This window comes from Talpa europaea (genome assembly GCF_964194135.1).
Source record: "Talpa europaea genome assembly, chromosome: 12".
In the NCBI taxonomy this organism is placed as follows: Eukaryota; Metazoa; Chordata; class Mammalia; order Eulipotyphla; family Talpidae; genus Talpa; species Talpa europaea.
In genome coordinates this window covers 18,832,089-18,853,168 of record NC_140079.1, presented here as the reverse complement: position 1 = coordinate 18,853,168, position 21,080 = coordinate 18,832,089, and the positions used below count along the sequence as shown (strand labels likewise).

Below are 21,080 nucleotides of genomic sequence, written 5' to 3'. Positions count from 1 at the left end.
GCGTTATGGGGATAAAAACCACCTCCAGTGGTTGAGGAGGGGATGAGAGGTGAGAAAGGGGAGACAGCAATTCCTACAGCACTTTCAAGGAATTTTTGTTGTGAAAGTGAGCAAAGAATTGGGGAAGTAGCTAAAAAAAGACCTGTGGCAAAGGTTTTTTAAAAAGGATTACATTAAGACATCTAGTTTTGTGTGTTAATTAATCCAATCTGGTTGTGAAAAAATGCAAATAGAGGAGAGATGGGACAACTGCAAGAATCACCCTGAGAGCATGACAAGGGATGGAATCCAGAGTGTAAGCGGGGAGTGGTACTTCTTCCATTAAATAAGGTGGCAGAGGATGTGGAAGTACTTAAGTTCCCTTTTAACGGGAAGGGAAAAGCAATTAAATACCTTGAGAATACTTAAAACATCTCACTTCATATATTACTCTTGGTATAATATAACTAACTGTCAAGAATCAGTAAATGAAGAATACTTGAGTTGCTCTTAAGAACAATTCTGTTAATATTTAGTTTTGAGAGCTTCAACATTTAAGTTACCAATTTCCAAAGTATCTTGCAAAATATTGTAATTTTAGCACTTATATTCATGAGGCATTTTAAGCTGAACTCAGTAAAAAAAAAAAAAAAAAAAAAAAAAAAGAGGGAAAAAACCCTCAGTAAAAAGAAATTAGATACTAAATACCATGAGGGAAGAGACCTGTTCAATGCTAAAGCCCCAGTATTTGGTCATCTGCTGGTACATAAAAGATGTTCTTTGCAAAATGAATTAAATTTTCCTGAGTCCCTCCATTTCTCACTTTGGGAGTGCTTATTTATGAATGCCATTTAGGGGAAGATGGGCCTTTCTGCAAGCCCTTTTTTATCATTTGTAATAGAAGAAAATATAGTGACATCTATAAATCCAAAAGACTATAAAATAATGCTGTTGAATCTATAAAGGGAAAACTCAAGCACTGTAAAATATACAGAAATCAAGAGACAAACTCCTTAAGCCAAGATGGTTACTGAAATCCAACCAGTTAAGAAATGTATGCGGTTATAGAACTAACATGGTCTCTTGTCAACAGACTGGCAAAGGTAGGGGCAAGATCAGATTCTGAATGGTTACTGGTACATCAAAGAGAACAGTGGTTGACTGCATAGCAGATTGGAAGAGATTTAAACAGTTTTAAATATGATCTCTGCCTGATATTGAGAAATGTTAACACAGAAAGGTCACCTAGGATTAAAGAGAGCCAAGAAAACAATACACTGTTCTTCAATAACAATAGTTGGTAAAATTTTTAGTCACACAAGAATGAAATCCAGTTTTCAAATATTTAATTCAATTCTACCTAGCAACAGTCACCTAAGAAACACAAATGCTACCCACTTTGTAATTAAAGTATTATTTGTCACCCCCCACTCCCTGTTACCAGAAGATGCTCAGTACAGCTCAGCATATGAGGTAGGTGAACTCCACCCATCCTGCTTCAGAAAAAGTAGTCACAAAATAGCTCATTTGTCTTTAAAAACACACACACAAAGCAAAATGAATGTACTACTTCAGATAGTAAGCTATACAGACTCTTGGCAGTGCCCCAAATTACTTTGCAGGATCTTAAAGAACAAAACAAAAAATGAAAAAAGTATACTTCAGGCTCCTCAGGTTCCAAGTCTGAACTGGTTTATCTGCTTGCTGTAGCAGAAGAAATTAGCCTACTTAACTGATACTGTGGAAATTAAGTTAATCATCACAATCTGAGGGTTTATTCTTCTCTATGTAACAGGAAGTACCACAAAATGACCCAATCCACTTTAAGAGGCTGGAAAAATTAGACAAACAACACTGTTTTAGATGATTCTTTTTATTTTAAGATGTTTGGTATCTCACATGCCAAATCTAAGTAGTTAACTTCATTTGAGTTACAGCCTCATTCAACTCTAAGTTTCTACTATAAAATTTCAATTTTCTTCTTCCAGCTTATTGCTCTTACTGTTGTGCAAATGTCAGGCTGCATTTTTCCTTCTGAGGAAAAAGGCTGTTGAATGACTATTAGAAACTGAGGTAACATAGGAATTCACAACTTCCTTCTCTCTAAAGGTAAATAGGATCAGCTCTCCACTCTCCATAAAGTAATGAAATTAGATGACAAAAATGAACACTTCCCTTGGAAAAAACAGCAAAGCTACCCTGTCAGCCAACACAATTCTGACCTAATACTTTTTAGGAATTAATGTTTAATATATGAGCTGGAGGTTTTGTGTTCTTAATATTTTGAAAAACCAACTAGGTCTCTTCTGACGACTACATATTTAAAAGTTTGCCATCATATTCTGAGTTGACATTATGTGACATTAGTACCTGTTTTTTTAAAGTCCCTGATTTTTTTTTAAGATTTTTTTTTTTTTAATTTATACAATAGCTGGAGTACAGGCCAGAGGAGCAGGAGGGTGAGAGGATTCACAAGAGACAGAGTGGGGAGCATAACAGGCAGACAGTCCAAAAGCACTCCTGAGGGGAGCAGCGGGCATGACAGGAGAGGTCTGCTGCGCCATGTGGGAATCAAACCCACATTGCAGAGGCTGCAGACAGCTTCACAGTGCTGCGCTCAATCCACTGTGCAACCGGGGAGGCCCTCCCTGATATTTTTTATTATTCCAATACTAGAATCCTTCATATAGAAGAAAGACAATTATTGTTTTTATTATCTCTTGCTTTCTGCATATACCTGAATATACCTGTATGACTAGCAATTAAAAGTTATGGGAATCAAACTGTCCTTCCCTTTGCCACCACTTGCAAAATTCCTGCAACAATTCACCTTTGATGTTTAGTCATTTTCTGAGATTGTGTGGTTGAGAGTGGAAATTATTTGTGAAACTTAGAAAATATTCAATATATGTAAATCATCTTAAGTGAACCTAGTTCTCATCTGACCTTAAAAAAAAAAAAAAGAATTTATATATAATTCCCATACCAAATTCAAGTCCTGAAGCTTCAATAACCCAATCAAGTTTTTGGAACACAGTTGGTAAGAAAACGAGCTATTGCTAATATCATCTCTGCCCAGACTTTTGGTGATCTATATGAATAATTCCAATTCAGTTTTCATTCTGACTATACAGGAAATGCTTTCTGCAACCCAACATATCTAAAATAGTTTCACTTTGAGTGATGCAAGCCCTCCACATAGCCTCAAAAGCCAAGGGTCATAGGCCTTTGTAATCCTAATTCTCATGAAGCAAATTTATATTAGATGTAAAGGACTAAGCACTTGTAAGACATCCACAAGCGGTGATAACTTTAACAAAGGATGTTTAGAAGCACATCTCTTTAAACTATGACTGAAAATGGAAAATAAAAAATGGAAATACTTACTTCCCATAATGAGACCACACCTACTGTTTTCCCTGGTTTCTCTCAGCTCCATTACCAAAGTTTTATTCTCCTGTTAAACCACTACAAATATCATAATTTCATAAAGACATTTCTCTGGAAGATTACTGAGATTTAGTTATCACCCTAAATTGACAATTCAAATCAAATATTTCTTAGGGAGTCAATGAGATCCTAGGATCCTTTGGGGCATATTACAAAGTATAAAACATGATCCATGTGCTCTAAGATCTAATCTAAATAAAAATATACTGATTCACAGAATGAGAAGGTGACTTAAAGAGGTCATTTTTTTTTTAATAACAATTTATTTATTTATTTACACAAGCACTGGGTACAGTCAGAAGCAGGGGAGGGTGAGAGAATTCACCAGAGCCAAAGCGGGGAACAGAACAGGCAGACTGATGAAATACACTGCTGAGGGGAGCAGCAGGCATGCAGGAGAGGTCTGTCACGGCATGTGGGACCCTCGCTGGCGGCCGGGAATTGAACCAGCGCTGCAGAGGCCGCGGGCAGCTTCGCAGCCCAGTGCTCAACTGTTGCGCCACCAGGGAGGCCCCTAAAAAGGTCATTTTACACATATACAGGCATGGCAGTTCTTTAAAAATTCACCTCTATATTATTCTGGTAACTTTTTAAAAAAAGACTTATTTTATTTATTTATGCATATAAGAACTGGGATCTAGGTGGGGGGGATGAGAAAATTCATCAGAGACAGAGTGGGGAGCAGAACAGGCAGATCTACTGAAATACACTGCTGAGGGGAGCAGCAGGTGAGACAGGAGCGGTCTCCTGAGCCATGTGGGTTAGCTCCCTGGCCAGGGACTGAACTTCTGCCCCAGTGGCTGGCAATAACTTGATAGTGCTGAGACTTAACCCCTGCGCCAGCAGGGAGGCCCCTATTCTGGTAACTTTTTTACTACCACTATAATGACAACCATTATTACCAGTAAATTATTTTACAGCTAACCCCTGCTTCAGTTTAAACCTATTTTTCTGTTATTCTACCATGAGTGGAGCTGGAAAACAGCTGGTTACCATTCCTAATAATGGATGCATTCATGTTTTTTGAAGTTATTAAGCTGCATCTTAAACTTTCATTCTCCCAACTTTTCCTCATAGGACTGACTTCCAATCATATAATCATCTTTAGAGTCTCCTCAGAACCGCCTCCAAGGCCTCCTCATCCCTTTTAAGTTGGGCAACCTAGAAATGGAAACAACACTCCAGTAAGGGAATGATCAGACTTAGTGTAATCTATATAAAAGATGATGCCATCTCATCAGGATACCACAATATCACTTTTAAAACCCCAACCAACATTTTCCAAAGATGTCCTTTGGGGGCTTTTAAGATTTTGCTCTTGCCATACTTAAGTTTATTACTTTTAAAAAGTCAAAATTATCCTGCTTATGGTCTAGTCTAGTATTCTCCTAACTTATGACTATGTCTTTACAAAGTGTTCCTAAAAGTTGTACATATCAAACTTTCAATTCAACAGATATTCACGGATGACATCCAATATGAAAAAATCACCCTTGTAAACAATATAAAATATGAATGATGACTTAGAAATAGTCCCTGTCTTAAGAAAATCGCAATCTAATAGGGGAAAGACAGACATATTCAAAAGTATTTATAAAATAAGGTATCCTGAAGTAAATTCTTAAGGGTAAGATATAAAGTGTAATAAACAGAAAAGGAAAACTAGTTGTGTTATCTGTGAAAATTTCATGGACGAGATGGGATGTGAGTGGAGCCAGGAGAGGTGAATAAGCCAGAGACAGGTCAAGATGGGAAAGATTTTAAGGAAACTGAGAGGCATTAGCAAAGGTATAAAGGCAAGACACAAAGACTGTGGAGACCATCTAATAGTTTTTCAGTCCAAAGTGATTGAATACATAAGTGAAATTGAGTATTCATGAGGAAATGTTTAAAATGTGAAAATAAAAGCCAACTAGATAATAAAAGGTTGAGAATTTTAAATCTTATATTTTTTCCTAAAAGCCTTTGACTTCACTAATGTGAAATAATCTGATCAATATTTAACAAAATCATTAGCAACACTGTATACAGCACAGGGAAGGTAAGGAGACCAGCTCAGAGAAGATGGCAGTGAGCCATGCAAAGGTTTTTTTTTTTTAGAGATATTTATTTATGCATACAAGAATTGGGGTATAGGTCAGAGGTGCAGGGGGTGAGAGGATTCACCAGAGACAGAATGGGGAGCAGAACAGGCAGACTGACTGAAGTACACTACTGAAGGGAGCAGCGGCTGAGTCAGGAGAGGTCTGCTGAGCCATGTGGGTAGCTCCCTGGCCAGGGATCAAACTCATGCTGCAGTGGCCGTGGACAGCATCATAGGTTGCGTCTTAACCCCTTGCGCCACCAGGGAGGACCTGAGCCATGCAAAGGTTAATAGAAATTTAAAAGCAGAATGGTAAAACACAACAAGTAGGGACAGATTAAAGAAAGACTATAACTATATCATGGACAAGTCTCAGAAATTGTAGGATGGGGATGCGAAGAGAAAGGAGTTGAAGATAGCGCAGAGAACATGAATGTGACTTCAAATAGATAAAGATTTGGGTTTGAATTCTAGCTCTATCACTTACTAGCTATATAACTTAATGAAAACTATGTAAGTAGTCTGTGTCTTAGTTTCTTCACCTGTAAAAAACAGTTATTAGGTATTTCAGCAAATTTTTTAAAGAGTACAGTACTATACTCTGTAAAATACAGTAATGTATTTTTCCTCCTTAAGTATATTACCCTCTACTAGTTATTCTTATACTTTAATCTTTTTATTTATTTTTATATTTTTAAAGGTTTCTTAAATATTCCATTGCTTTTATTTATTTATTTTTTAGATTGATTGATTGATTGATTGATTGATTTATACAAGCACTGGGTACAGTCAGAAGCACAGGGGGGTGAGAGAATTCACCAGAGCCAAAGCGGGGAGCAGAGCAGGCAGAAGGACCGAAGTACACTGCTGAGGGGAGCAGTGGGCAGCAGGAGAGGTCTGCACGCCATGTGGGACCCTCCTCCAGTGGCCGGGGAGCAGACGGGAATCAAACCGGCGTTGCAGAGGCTGTGCCACCGGGGAGGCCCTACTTTAATCTTTTTAAACTACTCTACTTGTGGGCATTTTTCCTTCTCAAGTTCCACCCCCAGAATTTGTACCCTACAACTTAGCATTGCTTCTATAATTAAATTGTTATTGCAATGATCTCTGCAGATTAACACTCAATCTCCCAAACATCAAAACTGAATACAAATGTCAAATAGTTACCAGGTATAAACTAATGAATCCAATTCTAACATCCCAGAACCTAGAGGAGCATCAGTGCTCATACTCACAGAAAGGAACACTTTTTAGTTATAAAGACCAAGAGTGGCAACCCCAATATAGCTGCCTTGGCCTGAAAATTATGCACTCAAGAAGCACTGTAATCCTTGGTAGCCTATTTGTTTGCTGTACTGTTCTTTCATCTCTCTTCACTTTTTCAAGATTCTAGCTGAACACTAATGATACCCACTGTTATCACCATAGATGACTGGCCTTCAGTTTGGTTCCACCAACGTGACATCATACACAAGTCAAAACCATTCTAAACTCAAGATTATAGCACTCAAATAGATGTACATATATACATATATAGCTCAAAGTAATTTTAAAAAAGTTACATAAGTGGATTAAAAAAGATTATAGCATTTGTTTCCTTTTGATCTCTCAGTCCTAATAATAGGGATTTCCTTGCAAGCATAATTTCCATTAAGCCTCACAATAATCATATGAAGCAAAATTTACAAATGAAGAAACTGAAGCATGGAAAGGTTAAAAAACTTTCCCAAGGTCATTCAACTAAAAATGGCAGAGCCAAGATTTGAAGGAACATGGTCTAAATCCAGAGCCCATGGTCTTTACAGCTCTTAATTACTTTGCTGTACTATTACAGATTGGATGAGAGTCTCCTTCTCCTTTGTAAAAGTATTTATATATGCACAAATTAAAAATCCTAGCTAAGATTACAAAAAGATTTCCTTATTAACTAATCTTAAAAAAAATGTTTCCACATGGCTTTACTGCTTATAATTAAAGGCAATAATTGAGGAACAATGTTATATGTTTGCATTTGATCTAAAAATTAGTCAATACTCATGGACGGACAGAAGCTGAATATAGGCATGTATAAATATCTATTCTTCTTGGTATACATATTTGTTATAGTATTCGTGATTAACTTCTCCCAGGTTTTCAGAATTGAAATAGTACAAAGGAGAACTTACTGAAAAAATTTTCCCCAATAACACTCCCCATAAGTAATATTACTCTCCCAATTCGAGACAGAAAACCACAATTACTTTGATGCTAGTAAAATGAGAATGAAATGAGGCTTGGGCAAAACATGGACCATAAGGGTTGCATCTCTCTAGAAGAGTTCAAAAGTTAGAAAGGTTCACAGCTCTTACTGTTGAAATATATCAAAACATCTACACCCAAACATTCCAACTAAAAACAAAAACAGAAATGCAAGAAAACATATAAAATATATGGAAGAAACTCTTAACTTCTGAAATACGCCTTACTGACTGGTACCAAACCAGGCATTGCTATAGTGATAATAAAAGGTAAGATATCTGGGGAAATCCCTTCAGCCTATTTGTCAAACAGAAAAACAACTACTCATTTCAAAGAAAGGGGAATTTTCATACACAGCAAAAAAAAAACTTGCCAACTAACTCTTACATTTGTATCTTTAACTGATTTCCTTAAAACTGGACTCATTAGAGTATATTCAACATCTAAAAAGTTAGGCCAAGTCAGGTCATTAAGAAGTTTCATACTAGTCCTATAAAGGGGTGGGGGTTATCATCCAATATTACAAATCACACAACAAAATTCTAACTTTCAAATGTCTTAGTCCTTAAAAGCAGATGTCTGGCAGCTACAGTCTCATGGTTAGCTTCCCCTAGCAGGGTGTAACCTGACAAGGTACAAAGCTCACTGAAATATTTAACAGTGATGGTATGGATTTCTCTGGATAGATCCAAAGAAGCAGTTCATCCTTTTTAAAAACATAAAGAACCATTTTATGGGATGTCATGCCCTCAGTCCAAGTGTCTGTATTTCCTCAGGGCTTTCTCAGAGACCTCATTGAGGGGAAAATGAAAAGGCTAACAAAAGGACCCCTTTTTGCTCCCTCTTTCCAGCATAATCCACCTCAGCCAAGGGCTAGTAGCATCCACACTGTCATAAATGCCAGCAATTAGAGAATTACGCCATAAAACCACCCACTCAGGTATAAGAGCACAAGCCTCCAGCTTTATTTAATGCATGCCATAAAGATCCTGTACTTCCTTCTTTCAGGCTTCTTCACAACCAATGAAATGACAATAACAACAACAAAAAAAGTTGCCCTTTGTCTCCCTGCCTCATATTGATGTGATCAATGAAACCATCTGGGTCCAGGTGAAGGATTTAAGATTCCTTTATATTAATAGAAGACTGCATTTCCTTTAGCATTCCACATGCAGATATTTTAAAGGATATACTGTATTTGAATCACAAATATTTGAAGGACAAATATAATAGAAACTAAGGTGAAACCACAATTTCTGGAAAAAATTTTCATCTTATTCAGAAGCTACTTTAGAAGACTAGCAAATACTAAAACATACAAGAGTATTCTTAATTCAGTAATGTTTAGAACCTCCTTTCTAATCTCAAATCTCAAAATTAACTCTCATTGCTTATGTTTCAAAATCTAGTACAATTTACGATCAATACTTTCATTTCACTGTCTTCACAACCTGCCAGTCCACAAAAAGTACCCATCTGTGATTTACTCCATTGTAAGATTTTATTCACCAAGACTTAAATCGATCCAAAGAAATAATTTTTTTAAACAATGAACTATTTAGTTTCCTCTTTCCTATTAGTAAGAACAGGATGAAGAATTTGATTAAAATGTAGTTACATAAAAAAAAAAATGTAGTTACATCAATGTCCGACTCATTAATTTAGCCTTTCTTAATCCCCGAAATAAAAGATGCAAACAAAAGAAAACCCCATTCCAGCAATCCTGGAATAAACTCCTCCCAAAGTAGTAGTGGTCACAAAGCTTCTCTCCTTCTCAAAGGTCTATGCCACTAGGCTCTCCACATTGGCAGAGGAAAAATGGAGAGAGACAAGATATTCACAAAAAGCTGGAATGAAGGCCTTTGGTTAAGTGCTAGAAGGAAGTTAAAGTTCTGTGCCAACACTAAGGAATGTGGGCAGGCACAAAGAGATCTTAATTAGGAGACCTACAATTAAAACACAGCGAGTCTCCGAAAGAGAGAGAAGTACTGCAGTCTGTTATGCCTCAGAGCAAGCAAAGCACAGTTACCAACCCTTTAGCTACAGGGCAAGGAAGGCCAGTAGTATAGTCTGCACAGCTGCTCTAGGGAAGGACAGCTCCAAGGAGAGTAGAGAGATGGCAACCGAGTTAAGATAAAAGTATTTTCTCTTTTCCACTTCCAAATATAAGATAAAAATCACTATTTTGTGAAGGATGATTTCCTACAGGAGCATGTTTCTTAAGATAATTAAATGGAAGGGAAAGACAGAGACATGTCATGGTTTTCAGTGAAAGATGAAGTTCTAAAGTTGTATTTCCAATGATCAGTACAAACCAAAGTACTTCATTGTAGAGTATATTAACAGCTACTCCCTGCAGGGTAGGTACTATCACATTAGATTTATAAATACATCGGTGTACGGAATTTTACTTTTCCCTTAAAAACGTACACAACATACATAGGAATATACTACATACAAAGAAAATAATGTCCCTCTTGGACAGTCAGGAATCCACAATATTGGAACATATTTAGCTGCCATATAGTATCCATACACCAGATAATAACTCACAGTATGTAAGTTCTCAGAGTAGTATTTAGAACTTGATTTTCATTTTTCTTATAAATGAAATTGGTCAACTTCAGCAAAGAACATTCCCCACATGGTCAAGTCCTTGTATTTTTATCCATACAATGAAAACTTTCTCACCAAGTTGAAATTTCTCTTCTCAACAATGCCAGTGAAATGGGAAAATGTACACTCTGACATTAAAATTACCAAACAGGCTCACTGACTCTGACTCTTTAAATCAGAAAAAGAAGTTCTGATCAAAAACAACATAATAGAAAGGGACAAAATACCAGAGCAGAAAAGATACATGAGCTATTTAGCTTAATCATTTCACATTATAAGTCAGAAATATTAAGGTTCAAAGCAAATTGCCCAAGGTCCCATGGGAGTGATGACTGCAGGGAGAGCCCATGTCCAGACATCACTCTGACTTCTTTTCTTTCACTTGTGTTATCTGCTTCATTCTACTTTTCCTAAACTCAGGATCAGCTGTGAAGGCAATGAAGGAGGAACTCCTTCTCTTGGTATCTAAGCCCAGTGAATGTGCAAAAACAAAACAAAACAAAAATTACAGCTATGCTCCGACTACCTTTCACCTTTTCTAAGGACCATCATCTTTATTAAGCCCAACCCAAGAGCCCAGCTCCGTCCACCTTGTTAAACTGCCATTTCCAAATGAAAACAAATACACACCAATGTTGTAATTCAGTTTCAATTCATATCTAATTAAAGTTTGCCATGATATGATGAGTGAAAATTTTGCTTTTAACATTTTGTGAGATGGTAGGGAAGGTACCTTAAAAGATTATGAAAACAATAAAGACTGGCTGCTGATAAATAAACCATTTCTGGGGTTTGTATTAGGGAAGCCTAAATTCTAATCAACAGAGAGGATGCTGCACTATGGCAAAATAGAGTAAAATGAACACTATCCAAGACAGTCCTCAGAAAAGTGAAGCACTGGCAAAAAAAAAAAAAAAAAAAAAAAAAAAAAAAAAAAGCAGACCTGTCTGATTTCCTACAACTTTGTTTCCTAATTGTCATACAGAAAGTACAGCAGGAAACCATCAACATATATATATTTACATATATTTAAATAAATCCCATGTTCCCCATATTTAATTATGAAGAACTCTTACATGTAGTTGTTACTCAGAGAAATATTCCATACAAGTCAAGTTAGGAACCTGTGATTGAAGAACAAATCTTCAATAGTTATAGGAGCTTAAACAGGGAAGTGATCCGGGAAGATCTATCACCTTTCAGCCACCTTAACTTACTAATTCTGGAAGTACTCACATTTTGTTTTGGACAAAGCATCAGTCATTATTCACGCAAAGAAGACCAGAGTTTAAAGAAGCTACAACCATTTAGAATCACAGACCCACTTCTTCATGAATCCAGACAAGACGATACGGACCTGTGAACCAATTCTGGGAAACAATCTTTAGAATTCCTTAAGTATGTCAGCCCAGGGGAAACTAAACCTCCCTTTTGGAACTGTATCATTGAGTTGTAAGACCCTATAACAAAATGTTTAGTTTCTATGCTGGAAACTACCAGCTCAAAGGACATAATCACTATGGTTTAGTATTAAGTCATACTATGGGTTTATAAATACTATGGGTTACTAACCACTCTAGTGCCTCAAACTACCACATATAAAGGTTGCCAATGGAACAACAGCTCATTGAAGACCAATTCAGAAAAAATACTGAAGTTTTTTGTAAAGAGTCAACTATTCTTCTATAATGAAGTAGCAACTACAGTTCAGGTAAAAAAATTTAAAGGAAAAAAACATTATTAATATGACCTTATTTGAAACAACTATAATTCATTGACAGGCTTTAGACTATATACTACTGTAAGTAAAATGCCAGTGGATAAGAAAATGTTAGCACCTGATTAAAACTTTAAAGGTGCTTTGTCAAAGACCAACAGATAAATATTCTGGTGCCCAGACATTAGGTCCCTGAATCCAGGTGGCTCTCTTTCTAACCAGTCTCTTGAAAAGCTATGATTGGAAGCTGTCAGCGTAAAACTTTGCTTTTGAATATGTGATAACAACATTTAGAATGTGAACACTTGGTCTCTCAATACAAAATACATAAGCATGCTAAACAAGAAGAAAATGCTTCTCAGGATCCCCTTAAAGTAGACTAACTCTCCTAACAGAGACTTTCTTATCATACTCAAATATACATGGGGCTAAAATTCTACATATAACCAAGCAAGTCTCAATTTTGAAAATAAGCAGATAAATATCTTTTTTTTTTTTTTTTTGCTGCTGTATCTTTTAAAAAAGCAAAATCAACTCACATTTAAGCACCAACTCCATGCAAGTAACCTGAACGGTTCAGTCTTTTTGTCATGTATGAGGCCTTTGGTTCTCCAACTACATGGGATCTGTGTTGTTAGCTTAAAAAATACAGAATTGGCCTTTCAAAAAAAAATAATAATCTACAGCAACCAATAAATAGTCTCAAACAACCCTGCTGACTGCAGCTGCCTTCTGAAGGCTGGGAAAAGGAGGTGGAGATAGAGCAGAGAGAGGCAGGGAAAAGGGACGCTGCAGCTAGCTACATAGCAAGGAACACGCCCCCATCATGTCCTCCTTGCTCTGTCAGAAGGCGGGTTGTTGTCAGTCTCCTGATCAGGCTGCCTTAGAAACGATTTTTAAAAGGAGGCAGGAAGACTAACAACTAAAAAATGCCAGCTCCTTGAAAGGAGGGGCGAGGGTCCCTGGGCTCTCCTCCCGCCCCTTCTTCCCAGATCTTTCTGTATATTTAAAGGGGTGCAGGGCACAATAGGGGACAAGGGGTTTGCCCAGGATATTTTGTGTGCACCAACGGCAGAGCACGCAGGAAACGGCTGGTTGTTATCTTTCCCTTTCTGTTTCAATCAAGAGCACTCCAGAGCAGCAACCCCCTACCCCTTGGCTTCAGCCCCTAGCAGCTGCTCTTCCTCCTCCTAGCATTCCCCAGCCCATTCTTTCCCCCCTCCCCTAACAGTTCAAACTCCCTCTTCTGCATCCAATGGAAAACAAATGCGCAACGCCACAGGCTGAACCTGAACTCAACTTCCCTTCCCAGGACAACTTTCCTTTTTGCTGCAGGGGGCTGGATAAAGCATATCAAAGCATCCCCACTCTGGGCCCAGCACTACTGGGGAAGGGGCAAAGCTCTCCACCCTTCCTCCACCTTGAGTCCCCCTTATAAGAATCAGAGAGAGAATTCTTCCTTCTAAGGAAGAACTTTGCTTCATCACCTCCCTTTTTCTCCCAACCAAAAGCAACCACCACCACCACCACACTAAAGTAAAACTGTCCCTTATCTACTCTTCTCACCCCAACCCTGCTTCCCCCACCCTTTCCAAGCCCCAGGATTGGCCTAAGAAAAGGTGGATCAATAATGAAATGCCGGAGAAAAGGAGAAGGGTGGGCGGGAGCTAGGGTTAGAGACTGCATGCTCTCAGGCGCAGTGGGTGGGGTAGGAGAGCAGCTGCTTCCCCTGGGAGGATGCTGCCCGAGTCCCCCCACAAACACCTCCCCTCATCGGGGCCCCTTCCCCTGAGCTGGAGGGAATGCCTGCCTCCGCTCCAGGGGGAATGGTGGAAAGCTGCTCTTCTCTGAGCCTCGGGGACAGTGGACTCCTTTCCCCTCAAAGATGCCACTAATCCTTCATTCTAAAGGAGGGAAAGGGTGGAGTGAAGGGAGAGCAATTCCCAGCTACCAATAAGCTTGAAACTAGCTCTGTAAGATGGGGGAACAGACTGCTGTGCGCGGAGATCACCGTTATTTTCAGAGGGAAAGGAGGTGAAGGGAGGCAAGGTGGAGAGGAAAGTAGGTTTTTCCTGGCGGGGTAGGCAGACGAGAGCGGATCTACCTGCTGGGGGGCGGGGGGGGGGGGCTGGGGGTGAAGGGGGAGTGGCTGGTAACGAGGGACCTGGCCCAGGGATGGGGCTGGGGCTCACCAGGTTTCGGAAACAAGGTGCTGGCAGGGACCTGGGTCCCCACGGGTAAGAGAAGAACGTGGCCCTGCATGAGGCCATCACCCGAGAGATGCCCAAGAGGAAAACTGCCCCAGGAGTCAAACATCTGCCCAGAGAGGGAGGCGGGGATGTGGCGGGATCAGGTCTCTGGGAGGGAGGGCGGGTGGAATCTGGCTCGGATGAGGTAATCTGTGAAAGGGAGGAGGGGTTCAGTCCCGGGATGGGAAACCCCGGCGAGGGGTCTGTGCCAAGGGATTTGGGGACGGGTCAGGGGAAGGCGGGTGGGGGGCAAACGCCCTTCCCCAGATGGGTCCAAACCCGGGGGCGGGGGCGCCTGGGGGTCCGCACCCACCTCTGTGGGTCCCAAGATGGGAGGGCCATTGGCCCCGGGTCGGGAACCCCAGAATGGTCCCAGAATCGGGATGCTCCCCAAGCCCGGATGGGGGAGGGGAGGGGGCTCCGCAGAGGGTCGAGACCCCGGACCTGGGGGTTCCTCGCCCCCTTACCTCTCCGCTGCCGCCTCCCCCGCCGCTCTCCCCAAACACGGCCCGGAACCGGCGCAGGTTGGTGCCGATGGCGGCCGAGACCTGCAGTGCCGCGTCGAAGCCCGGGCCCACCCGGAGCAGGGCCGGCCCGGAGGAGGCTGAGGACGATGACGAAGACGAAGACGAGGCGGACGACGAGGAGGCTGCTGAGGCGGCGGCCGCTCCCCCTGGAACCCCAGCCCCGCTGCTTCCCGCCGCCGCGGCCGCGGCCGCCACAGCCGGGGGGGAGGGGGGCGCCCCGGGGCCGCCGCCGCCGACCGGGGGCCCGGGGGGGAGCAGCAGGGCCGGGACGCGTTGCCGCGGGGCGCCCCCTAGGCCCCGGCGCCCCCCGCCGCCGCCGCCCCCGGTGGTCCCGGGTCGGGCGGGGAAGCGCCACCGACAGCTGTGCGCCATGTTCGCCCCGTGAAGTGAAGCAGCGAGAGGGAGAGGCGACAACACAGGGGGGCGGGGAGGCGGAGGGGGGGCCGCGGGCCCCGGAACCTGCCTAACCCGCTCGGCGCCGCCCCGCGGCCTGCGCCCTGCCGGCCGCTATGCAGAGCGCCGGGCCGCGCCCGCCGGCCCAGCAATCTGGATAGGCCGCGCGGGCCCGCGCTCCCGACGCCGGGCCGCGGCTACGCCATCCCGAGGCCCGGGCCCGCGCCGCCCGCCCGCCCGCCGGCCCCGCAACCTGGATAACTACATGCCCCGCCCTCCGGGAGCGGCTTTGCTCGGGAAAAGGAGGGGGGAAGGAAGCCCAGGAGCCCGACGCGGAGCGCGGGTTCCGGGGAGAGGGGGAGGGGGCGCGGGCTGCGGGGGGGATGGAGGCGGGGGGAGCCCGGCCGCCTGCAGCCTCCAGAGCCGCGAGGCCGGTTACACACGTTCCGGGGATGCGCTGGGAATCGAACCGCCCGCGAGACCCGCTTCCAGTCTAGCGCGCGGCTGCCGGGCCGGGGAGCAGCGAGCCTGCTCCGCCTCGGGGCGCGGATACGAGCCGGGCTAGCCCTCGTTTAACGCTTCCAGAATAAAAGAGCCCTCATTGTACTCCGGGCGAAGCGGAAGCGTTGCGCCGTTTACTACATGCAAAGCAGAAAGGCCCTCAATGAACGCGCCTCAAAAAATAAAGAGCCCCTCCCATTTTCCTGCTGGAGCTCGTTCCAAAACGCACACGCCGAGGGGCAGGTCTCCCGCCACCCCTGCGCCCTACTACGCGCCCTACTACGCGCCCAGGAGGAGCCCCTGGCTCTCGTGCCCTTCAGCGGGGGCTCGGGCCGCGCGCGCTCCGCGGCGAGGCGGCGTTGCAACGCCGCTGGAGCCGGGTGGCTAACGGGGCCTGGAGGGAAGAGGCGGGCAAAAGCGCCCCCGCCCCTTCTCCCTCAGTTCCCGGCCCGCCGCTGCATGCAAAGCAGACCCTAATGTATGCATGCGGAGGGAGGGGGTTCGCGAGCACGTTTCTGATTAAGAGAGGGGGAGGAGGAGCGCGTCGGGCATTATGATACCCTGGGTGGAAGGGGCCCGCCGGCGGCGAGCTCCGAGCGCGGGGTTAGGAGGCTGAGGGGGGAGGGGGAAGGCAGGAGAAGGGTGAGGGCGGGGGATGAAGATCCACCGGGTTTACTTTATTGCGGGAAAGGGGAGGGCGCCTCCAGGCAGGCGTTAGGAGGCTGCGAGGCTGGGGAAGCTGGGGAGGGAGGGAGGGGCTTGCACCGGGAGAACTTGCGTAGACGGAGGCTGAGGGGATCGATACCCCGCCAGCAGGCCCGGGGGCAGCCTCCATCCCCCGAGCCGAGGTGGAGTTCGCTGGAAGGTCACGCAGCCTTCGCGGACGGCCGCACCGGGGAGCGCCGCCTGGAACTGGACAGCCTGAGGCGACAAATTTGGGAAGAAGGGGGAGGGTCGTGGGGAGCAGGTTGCTTTCAGCTCTGGCGCTCTGGAGGGTGCACTGCACGCCTCCAGAGAAGGTCCACAGCCTCCTGGTGCTGAAAACCGACGTCCCTCCGCAGGCTCAACGGGTGTGCAGCGCGGAGGACAGGGTGGGGGCTGCAGGGGAGCGGAGAAAGGGAGGAGACGCCTTCGAGCTCAACTCCCCCAACTCGTCCGGGATCGATAGTCGTTGCAGCCTCGCAGGATGGAGCCCAGATGGTTTGCAAAGCGCACACACAGAACCAGATTCCGTTGTTACGTCGCGTGCTTTACTAGGTGCAAAAAGGGTGGGAGCACCCGGAGAGTCTCTTAAACAGCAGCCCCGGACTCTGCTGAGGACTTGAGACACCCTATTGTGGACGGTTTCTCCATTGCAATATATTTAGCGTTAAGGCGCTAGGGTTTTGCTTCGGTGTAGCTACTCTGATCAGTTACAGATTGGCGACCACGTGGATTCCCTCAAGCATCCTGATTTGTTCCCTTTCTCACTCCCTCTCGCTTATTTTTCTTTTGTATTTGCCGCCCCCCTTCTTTAATATGCATAACGGTCTACTGAGGTAAAAGGCAGGGGACTCAGTGACAGGCTTTCCATAACTGTGTCAACAGGATTTCTTCCCGCCTGCTTCCCCAGAGGAACCTCCTCCAAGCACACTTCATTTGGCACAGGTGGGAAGTCTGCAGGTTGGGTGGGGGCAGCAGAAAGGAAAAAAACTGTCTCTGAAGATTGAGTGATGCCCCCCAGACTCAAATCTCCAGGTAGAAAAAGTCTTTGAGAAATCTGATTTGCCTCTTTCCTCCTACTAGTCCTAAAAGGGTGAGAACAAACCAGGAATTGGTTTACTGGTGAAGTCTTTAGGCAGAAATAATAACATATTTGTTGAGTGCTCTCTGTGAGCTTAAGTGCTTTACCTGCATTCATTTCTCACCACCCCATTTCCTGGATCGTGCTTGGAAATCCATATCTTGGAAATCATTCCGATAATAAAGTTTCCTCATTCTTAGGCTTGCATAGAATAGTTGTGTGGCATCATTTATACAACCGGTTCTCTGGGGGGTGGGGGGGAACACTTAATTTTTCCCCAGTGTTTGATATTTCAAATAATGCCATAGTGCAAACCTTGAACATATGTAATTTTGCAAGTTTGCAAATATAGCATAAATTTCTCAAAGTAGAATTGTGTCAAAAAAGTATGTACATTCATAATTTTGGTAGATGTTGCCAAATTGTTCCCTATGAAGATCTATATTAACTCACTCTCTCACCACCAAGGTTTGAGGGACTCTTTCTTGATACCCTTCCAAAAAGTATTTTTATTTATTTTTTTAAAGATTTGTTTATTATGCGTACAAGAACTAGGGTGTAGGCCAGAGGTGTGGGGGGTGGTAAGAGGATTCACCAGTGACAGAGTGGGGAGCAGAACAGGTGGACTGACTGAAATACACTGCAGAGGAGAGCAGTGGGCAAGACAGAAGAGGTCTGCAGCGCCATGTGGGTTAGCTCCCTGCCTGGGGATTGAACTCATGCAGCAGTGGCTGGTGATAGCTTGGTAGTGCTGTGTCTTTAACCCCTGCGCCACCAGGGAGGCCCCCCAAAAGTATTTTTAAACTTCTTGATCTTTGCCAAAGAGACATACATTAAAATTTAAAAAACCCTTTCCAAATGACAGAAATTTTTAAAGAAGGAAATCCCAAAATTTGCCCTTCTACAAATTCGTTAATAATTTCTTTTTTTAAGGATTTATTTATTTATGCATACAAGCATTGGGGTACAGCCTAGAGGTGTGGCTGGTGAGAGGATTCACCAGAGACAGAGTGGGAACAGAACAGACAGATCTACTGAAATACACTGCTGAGGGGAGCAGTAGGCGAGGTAGGAGAGGTCTGCTGCACCATGTGGGTTGCTCCCTGGCTGGCTGGGGGATCGAACTTGTGCTGCAGTGGCTGTGGATTGCTTTATAGGTTGTGTCGTAACCCTTTGCGCCACCAGGGAGGCCCTAATAATTTCTGATTTGAAGGGAACTTTATTTATTTATTGTAGAAGAACTGGGGTGCAGGCCAGAGTGGTGGTGAGAAGATTCACCAGAAACAGAGCAGGGGAGCAGAACAGGAGGTCTACTGAAATACACTGCTAAGAGGAGCAGTGGCAAGAGAGGAAAGGTCTGCTGTGACATAGATGGGTTAGTTCCACAGCCGGGGATCAAACTCAGGTCATAGAGGTGATAGTGCTTCCTAGGCGACTAGGGAGACGCTTGAAGGGACATTTAGATATTCACTTTCTATCCCCTCCACTGAAAAGACTTATCATTGAAAATCAATATTGTGATGGACCTAATCTGGACTCAAAAGTTACAAATCTGGCCTTGACATATCAAAGAAGCCAGAAACAACAAATGTTGTTGAGGGTGTAGAAAAAAAGAAATCCATGTACACTGTTAGGAATGTAGACTGTTCTAGCCCCTATGGAAAACAGTATGGAGTTTTTCTACAAATGTTAAAACTAGAGCTACATATGATCCAGCAATTCCAGTATTTAGTATCTACCTGAAAAATACAGATCACTTATTGCAAAACTATTTACAATAGTCAAATAATGGAGACAACCTAAATTCCCATGGACAGAGCTGAGGATTAAGATGTGATATATACACATAATGGAATACTACTCAGCTATTAAAAAAAAAAGATGAACTCTTGCCATTTGCAACAACATGGATGGAACAGAGGGCGTTATGCTAAGTGAAATAAGAAAGATAAAGACAAATACCCGATGATTTCACTCCAGTGTGGAAATATAGGGGGGGGAAAGAAAAAGGAACTGACAAAACTAAACCAAAACAAACCCTCCAAATATGACTGTAGAATTGAAGTTGCTAGAGGGGGAGGTTGAATGGGGTTAGAAACAAAGGGGGGAGGGGACCCAATGGCCTAGGTTAAAGGACTATGGGTTCTTTGATGGTGGGTGTGATGTGGTAACATACATCTGAGGAGGTGTGAACCTATTCCCCTAAATCATGTACAGTGTTGTAACCCAATGTTACCTCAATAAAGAAAAAAATCATTTTGGAAAAAAATAAAAATGTTTTCAGAGAAAAGAAAAACCTGGGCTTGAATTGCAGCCCAATAATTGTAGCTATATCATCTTAAACCAGTCACCTAGGTTCTTTAAGCCTCAGCCTAAAAAAAAAAAAAAAAAAAAGTTACTAGCAGGATTATTATGCAGACTGAATGACAATCTGAATAAAGTGTCTTTTCTCTCATTCACATAGAAACAGTCCCTCTGCATCCCTTTCCACTCCCCCACCTTAGGATTTTCTTAATCATTTTGTGAAGATACTTCCACTCAAATCAGCAATTTCCTTTCTCCAAAATAGGGTCCCCAATGGAAAACATTGCTTCAGTCATCCCCAAAGTTCTGGAACCAAGAAACAAATGATGGCTGAGTAATTTAAACTCCTTCATGGGAAGGCTTGATCATTGAAGAGAAAACTGTTCAGAATCCTTAGGTGCTGTTTTTTCCTGGAGAAGGAAACCTTGAATCCATCTTCTGCACAGGCACCCTTCCTGTAAGGTGGCATTTTGCTACTGACCCAACTCCATGAGCTTGCATTTCTGAGCTCCAAAAGAATTAGGTATAGCTATACGTATGACTAAAAGGACTTTAACTACTTACCCCAGCTAGCTTATGGACAGCCAGCTTTCTATAAAGGGTGAGGAGTGTTACTGGTCAAAGACAGAGCTAGGTAAAGTTTTAGGCCATGAGCTTATTTGAGAACAAGAACTATGTATTAACTTGTCTTTATATCCCCTGTTCCCTAATGTCTGTTCCAGCCCAATTAATATTTGCAGAATAAATGACTCTTCCCAGTTGCATTCCTAGACCTTGGGATTCATACCCAACGGGTCTTATTTTGTCAGAGAATTTTGACAGTTGAATATGCTGAGCTATCTTTAAAAAAAAAAAAAACAAACAAACAACCACACACACACATTTCATTTAAAATTATGGGCCTCCCCCGGGGTACAGGTCAGAAGTGCGGGAGGGTGAGAGAATTCACCAGAGCCAGAGCGGGGAGCAGAACAGGCAGACCTACTGAAGACACTGCTGAGGGGAGCAGCGGGCGAGACAGGAGAGGTCCGCTGCGCCATGTGGTGTTCTCCCTGGCTGGCAGGGAATCGAACCGGACTTGCAGAACCAGGGGACAGCTTTGCAGTGTGGCGCTCAACCGCTGCGCCACCGGGGAGCCCCAACAACTGATTTTATTTTATTTTTTTTAAAGATTTATTTATGTATTTATACAAGCACTGGGTACAGTCAGAAGCATGGGAGGGTGAGAGAATTCACCAGA

The 21,080-nt window shown here is 43.4% G+C and overlaps 1 protein-coding gene across 3 annotated transcripts in view; it reads right to left on the bottom strand.

The window, feature by feature from the left end:
* KMT2A (lysine methyltransferase 2A) overlaps positions 1–15,231 on the bottom strand; it is a gene marked incomplete at both ends in the record, with an annotated part of 75,361 nt that extends 60,130 nt beyond the window's left edge. For 2 of the 3 annotated variants that reach the window (XM_084248680.1, XM_084248681.1), the window contains one exon: positions 14,800–15,231. In XM_084248680.1, coding sequence (XP_084104806.1) covers positions 14,800–15,231 — 432 coding nt within the window. Of the gene's footprint in view, positions 1–12,622; positions 12,722–14,799 lie in introns of all 3 variants that reach the window. The other variant, XM_084248679.1, reaches the window with a different exon arrangement.
* Between the last annotated feature and the right edge of the window lie 5,849 nt (positions 15,232–21,080).